Below are 6,763 nucleotides of genomic sequence, written 5' to 3'. Positions count from 1 at the left end.
GAGGACAACATAGAGTCCGATGAGGAGCCGGAGCTGCGGGAGGCGGTCATCCATCAGGAGGCTAGTTCGTCTGGCACTGCCGACACGGCTTCCCGCTCCAAAATGTCGTAAAAGAAAAAAATGACTTCCGGGTCCACGACTCAGCCACCCACAAGTTCTTTTCCGGCATGGTGCCGTGTCTCAAGCATTGCGAGTTTGTTTTCGCATTTTTATTCCGACGACAAGATTTGCCTTTTTTTTTGCAACGAGATTTGTTCAGCGAGAACACGAGACTACGACACGCGGGAAAGCGGACCACGTAGGTCCGGCGACTGCACGAGACCACGTACACGTACAGGGATGCATCCGTCCGATCCGATCGGACGGCCAGGCCTCAGCCGCCCCAGCTGCCCCCGGCGCGCCGTATTCCGTTCGCACGGGCGCGGATCCCGGCGGCTACGGCTCCTCCGTCGCGGGCCACGCGCATTCATTATTCACTGCCGCGGGCGTTCACACCTCTGTCCATAACACAAGATTCCAAAGCCCCAACCTGCCCCCGGCCGGTGGGCCTGGCCCTATAAATTCCCGGTGACGTCCCCGGCCCACCCCTCCCTCCCGCGCTCCACGCCCCCTCCCCCCCCCCCCCCCCCCCCCCCACCCCCTCCCCGCACCTGAGTTCCGAGCCCGCCCGATCTCCCGCCGCAGCCATCCCGCCGACGCCGCTCCGTCAGGTCGCACGGGGAACCTCGCCATGGCCGCCGCGTCCTCCGCCACCTCCGTCCACGACTTCACCGTCAAGGTCCGCCCCGCTCTCCCCTCCCCCCCTTCGGTCTCTGTATTTATCTCACACGCTGCTAGATCCCCTGCTCGGCTTGCCCCCGACTCCGAGATGGCTCTAGGTATGCTTGATCTTCGCTTTGCTTGTTCGGGTGGACCTTCGTGTGGACTTCTCCGCCGATCCGGTGGATTTAGACTGCCGAACCGTCTGAATTCGCTGACCGGTAGTTCGTTTAGCCTGATTTCTGGAAGGCGCGAGGTGAATTGTGCGGTAGTACGACTGTGTTGAACGGCTTTCCCTTGGTGTGCAGGATTCAAGCGGCAAGGACGTCGACCTCAGCGTCTACAAGGGGAAGGTTCTTCTCATTGTTAACGTCGCATCCCAGTGGTACGTACGACCTTTGACCTCGCATCCCATCCTTCTTCATTTTCAGCTCGGCTATGAGACACCTCCAACTTACAGGCAGTGCGTTGAATCAAATTATTTTGTCTGGTCCACCGCAAATGAAAAAAATAAGTACAGTCCAAATCAATAGGTTATTATATGCCGTGTTCTACTTGACTGTCCAAAATAATGATCGTCTACGACGTTAAACATGGACTCTGTACTAAATAAATTCCATACAGAACCTTACTTCTTCAGCTATTAGGCTGCTAATTATTGTCTGTGACCAATTGTTCCAGTGGCCTAACTAACTCCAACTACACCGAGCTGAGCCAGCTGTACCCAAAGTACAAGGACCAAGGTTTTTCCTTCATCCATTGTTTTTTGTACCTTTTACCTTGTTATTATATCTATGTCATATGGATTACTGGGTTTAATCTGCTTATTGCTTGATGATGTACTGGTTAGTCGATTTACACAACAAACTCCGGTTGTTGGATGCTAACCTCTGTGTTCTATTGCCAATTTGTGGTTTTACAGGCTTTGAGATCTTGGCTTTCCCATGCAATCAGTTTGGTGGGCAGGAGCCTGGCACCAATGATGAGATAGTTCAGTTTGCCTGCACTCGCTTCAAGGCTGAGTACCCCATTTTTGACAAGGTACATTTGTGCTGTGATCTTCCTAGGCGAAAGTAATGCATTTATCTGTTTCAGTGTGACAGCGTTGCAAATGTTTCAGTGGGATGCCCATGAATCTCCGTTTTATCTTAAGAGTTATCCATCCAAGAGGAATGATTTATGTTGCATTATTGAGCCCTAGTTCATATTGTCTGTCAGGTTGATGTCAACGGCAACAATGTTTCTCCCCTATACAAGTTCCTGAAGTCTAGCAAAGGTGGCCTTTTCGGCGACAGCATCAAGTGGAACTTCTCCAAGTTCTTGGTTGACAAGGAGGGTCACGTTGTGGACCGCTATGCCCCGACCACTTCCCCCCTGAGCATTGAGGTAACTAACAGCACGGTGATTCACATCCCCTTTGTACATGTTGAATCCTGAAGCGCTAGGCGGTCAACATAACACTTGCTTTGTGTATCTGCAGAAGGATATCAAGAAGCTGCTTGGGAGCTCTTAGACGCGCCGCTGGCCGGAGCGTCTCGAGAAATTGGCACTCTGTATTCTAGAAACAATAATAATGTTGTGTTGAAATAAAATCTGTACCCAGCATTTCAGAGGCTGCATCTGCTATGTTTTCAGCATCCTACTCTGTAGTTGTTGTATATGTGGTGTTAATGAATGAATTCAAATATTGTAGCTGTTCGGTATGCCTTTCATTGGATCGTGTTGTTGTCTGGTCAGGTTTCTGAAGAACATAATTTCTCACAGCTTGATAGCATGATGCAACTCTGCATTTAATAGCGACAACCACCAATAGGTGGTAATGGGTAGCACAGAAACTTAGCCTAATTTTGTGCCAAAACCATGGATAGCATAGATAAATCCCACGTATCACAAATGTTCAGAAGACGCTTCTGTGTTCTGAATGTGCATTTCATAACCCTTCGACATAAAATGACTTGCTATTACTAGTTTATAGCTCTCACCGATAAAAATCTGCAGAACTACACCGTCGTACCCGACTTAGCAAACGACATATCAATTTTACACGTCTCTAGAAGTCTTAGTTAGAATTTAGAACTACTCTTGCTCCGCGAATTTGAGTTTGGAAGTACACTTCCGCCCACAAAATATCTTTGGAAACCAAAGTTTTTAATAGCTTGCCCTTACAACTGTTACGTTATATCTCCATGTATTATCTTCATGCATATGTCGCAGCATGGTGAAGCCAGGTGCTAACCATTGGTCAGGTCAAAGTCATGGCGGTCAAGTTTGACATCTTCAATCCTGGACCACCCAAACAGAGGCAAAGGTGAAAATGGTTCATAAGGCATTGCATCCAGCTCCCAAGGTACTTTCAGCTCATTAAGTTGGCTGTCACTGGTCTTTGGCTCCTTCTTTTCCTCTGTCACCGTGTAATTGAAGCTTCCAGCAATTACCTGAGGTAACAAAACACGATACAAAAATTCACTCTGTGAGCTTCTACACAAGAGAGAACAAAGGCGGAAAAGAACATCAGGAAGATATCATCGACTGTGTCACCGCAACTGTTTGGAGAATTTACGCATTAGTTTTTTTTTACTGTGGCATGTGCCTGCAGTTCCACTTGGTAAGTGGCAAAATTATGTCATGTACCTGCACAGGGTCTGCAGCGATCAGCGGCCCTCCAACGCTACCTCCAAACAAGCTGCCACAAGGAGTAGAAACCATAATGCTTAAACCCCCATTGCTGTTTCCTGAGCCACCATCATCAGACAGCAGATAAGAGCCTTTTAGTGAAATTACCTCAAACTGACCCTGCAAAGTCAGTTCAAAGTAAGACCAAGAGATGGAAATGCTTTGTTTATGATAAAAAATGGACTGAAGGAGGGGAACCATTTTTTTCCCACGCTACATAAGGGGATTAAGAATTTGTACTGGTCTATTAGCACACATCAAACTGATATAAGACAAGCAATTCATTAATTGCTGAAAATGGGGGGAATAGTAGTAGCCACTAGCCAATGTTGGACACTGAGGCAAACCTGGTAAACTGCATTGTCAAGGCCACCTGAATGTGAAGATAGACGGAGGGTTATAGCTGATAATGGGCCATTGGCTGATAGAATACAGATGGATTTGGAATGCAGCTCTGATAACAGCATAATCTTGGAGGTAATATCCTGTGCATAAAAGTACTTTCAGTATTGCTGTTAAATTATCGGCAACATATGAACAGTGTGCACTCAATGAATCTTCTATGGCCACACCAATTTTCTTTAGAAAAAGGAACTGGGTGCTAAAAGTAGAAAACAAGTGATTTTTCTATCACATGTTGAGACCAAACACAGCCACATCAAAGATCTGTGCAGAAGCCTGACAAGGACAAAATTCTTTAGCCCATCATATACGGATCAAGGACCTACCAGTGCATAAAACACGATGAACGGAAGATCCCGTACAGACTGCACTGCACCGCACAAGAACATGCAGAAAGAAGTAGACTGAAGTTCTGTTTGAAATGCTATGGGCTTATGGTAGTCAAATAAATAGTATGTATTACGTTAATGTTGAGAACCTGCAGTTTGGTAGAATGAAGTTCACACTTGTCTAAATTTGGAAATTTGCTACTCCCTCCGATCTGAAATAAGTGTTGTGGTTTTAGTTAAAATTTGAACTAAAATACGACACTTATTTTGGATCAGAGGGATAGTGAACAAGGAGATAGGACAAAATTAACGTTGATCATCTTGCAGACAATACACTCCAAAGAGCAGTAAACTAAAGATAGTAGTACATGACATTCTTTTCACACATCAGTGACATCACATAGTAAATTATCGCAAAGTAATTTTGTAATTTTATTCACATCATACAGTAAATTATCTACAGGTTCAAGACCCAGGGAAACAGAAACAGAATAAACCAGGTTAGACGGAAAAAAATGGGAACATTCCTCAGCAGCTGAAGCGCCATATTAATCTAACTAATGCGTAATGAATAGTAAAACAACACACATACACAAAGCAAAATAAAAGTTGGCATTGTTCTTGTAATTTGCAACTTAGATGGGTAGGTGCCTGAAGCTGCATACCTCTCCCCGATTGATAAGCAGTATATGTGGAGCAAATGCATTTCCAGGTGAGCACCCCCCTGTTGATCATCAAAACATAAATTCAGGGCCACCTGATGAACACACAGAAGGGCAAGCCTTCTATCAAAGGAGATGAAATTTTGAAGCAGTAAACTTCGGCAGTACGATGTAACATCCAGTTATACTTATACACAAGCACAAAGACATCACGTTCTTTGACTGTCAAATTTCTAGACATTTAGAGTTGACACTCGTACCCGTTCTACTGTGAGAAGAAGCTAAACGACATTTATGATCACGCGGCGTTTGCACATCTCTTGGACACCATGGTGATAGATTGCACATGGAAAAGGAGCACCTTTATTTCAGAACAGGTTGCTGAGAACATTGTCCATGAACAATACCATCTAATTACTTTGACAGTGGCAACCATTACATCACCGCAGTAAAATCATGCGACTAAAAGCTCTAGTAGTTAGGATGTCGTTCTCTCGGCTCGCTTCCAAGATCACCCTTTTTAATTAGGGCCCCCTAATTAATTCCCCAGGCACCACCCCACAACCCGGCACCAAACAACTCTAAATAAAGACTACAGGCACAGCACCAAAACGAGGCCCCGCCACTAAAATATGGAGCTCCAAAGCCGAAAGAGCGCAAACAAATCAAGCGAACAGCGAGCAAACAAGGGGGCTCGCTGTTGCTCGCGAACGGCACTCACCGAGAAGCGCGAGCTGCGACTTCCTCCCTCGGGGCCTCGGTGGTCCGCTCCTCCGCTTCGCCGCCGCCTTCTTCTCCGACGAGGAGGCCGTCATCGCCGCGGGCGGCGGTCGCATTGCTGCGGGGCCCTCGGCGCCGCCGCCGATTTCGATGGGGGGCGGTGCCGAACCCTAGGCGCGTGATCTTTCCGCCGCCTGCGTGCGGAACAGTGGCGTTGCAGAGAGCTGCAGGGTTTTCAGGCTGATGGTGGGGGGTTAAAGTTGTGCGGTGTTTGCAGGTTGTGGATGGTTAAGTGGAAGAAGGTGGTTAGCGTGAGTCCATCATCCCTGTGACGAACTACTTACTGTCTGAGAGGGAGTAGAAGAAAAATTACCGCTGAGAAGTCATGGGCTTGGGCCTCGGCCATATCTTACTTTGGGCTTCGTTGGGCTCAAGTCCATCCCTATCCCCGCAAAAGAAGTCCATCCAATATCTTATAGTATTTCTCAAAAAAAATAAAAAAAATAACACATGTGCTGTTAGAAGCAAAGTAAGCACCCTCAATACCTAGCCGCCACCCCCTTAAAAAAAGCCTAGGGTTCCTCTACCTCTTGCCGGCACCGTCGTCGGTCCGCATCATCTCCGGTGGCCCTAGAGGCCATGGAGGCATGGTGAATTCCGGCCCTTGTCGGCGGGAGGGTTCCGTTTAAGATGTTTTTTTGAGTTTTGTTAGGATTTGTGTCCGGCTCAGGAAGGCGAGACGGTGGCGGCTTTCCGAAGATGGAATGAGGTTCTCCTCGCCTAGCCCGTCTCAATGGTGCATCTAGCATCACCGAAGGGCGTGTGGAGGTGTGTCTCTAGCGGATCTCACGGGATTCAGTCGGTGGTTGTCTTTGGTGGATCTACTCGGATTCGGTCTTCGTTCGTCTACGTTCTTTTGTTTTCAGGTTTGATCCTTCCGATCTACGTATTTCTTCATCGGCGACAGTTGTTATCCTGGTGCGTTAGTCATATGGGGCCTTAGCACGACGACTTCTCGACTGTCTACTACAACAAGTTTTTCCCGGCTCCGGCAAAGGAGGGGTGATGACGGTTGCGTGCCTTCGGCTCGCTTCAATGCTTGTAGTTGTCGCTAGGTGGTCTATGGATTTGGATGTAGTTTTTATTATTTTTTATGTTCGTTGTCCTATCATGATCGAAGATGAATAAATTGTAAGTTTTCTCGAAAAAAGAGAAACA

General features: G+C 47.0%; 2 protein-coding genes across 2 annotated transcripts; one reads left to right on the top strand and one right to left on the bottom strand.

The window, feature by feature from the left end:
- The first annotated feature begins 619 nt into the window (after positions 1-619).
- Positions 620-2,471, top strand: LOC125539383 (probable phospholipid hydroperoxide glutathione peroxidase). Its single transcript, XM_048702824.1, has 6 exons — positions 620-778; positions 1,068-1,144; positions 1,441-1,502; positions 1,682-1,800; positions 1,978-2,145; positions 2,240-2,471. Exons 1-6 carry the CDS (start codon positions 731-733, stop codon positions 2,270-2,272), a joined length of 507 nt encoding a protein of 168 aa, XP_048558781.1. The 5' UTR covers positions 620-730; the 3' UTR covers positions 2,273-2,471.
- A 201-nt stretch (positions 2,472-2,672) lies between these two features.
- On the bottom strand, positions 2,673-5,855 carry LOC125539382 (AT-hook motif nuclear-localized protein 10-like). The gene is made up of 5 exons (XM_048702822.1): positions 5,547-5,855; positions 4,829-4,887; positions 3,780-3,917; positions 3,391-3,552; positions 2,673-3,194 (listed from the first exon to the last, which is right to left on the bottom strand). The coding sequence occupies exons 1-5, from the start codon at positions 5,659-5,661 to the stop codon at positions 2,991-2,993; spliced, it is 678 nt and encodes a 225-aa protein (XP_048558779.1). The 5' UTR covers positions 5,662-5,855; the 3' UTR covers positions 2,673-2,990.
- Positions 5,856-6,763: the final 908 nt, after the last annotated feature.

The sequence above is a fragment of the Triticum urartu genome, chromosome 2 (genome assembly GCF_003073215.2).
Source record: "Triticum urartu cultivar G1812 chromosome 2, Tu2.1, whole genome shotgun sequence".
Classification (NCBI taxonomy): Eukaryota; Viridiplantae; Streptophyta; class Magnoliopsida; order Poales; family Poaceae; genus Triticum; species Triticum urartu.
Note: the sequence above shows the minus strand (reverse complement) of the source record. Positions and strands in the feature narration are given on the sequence as shown.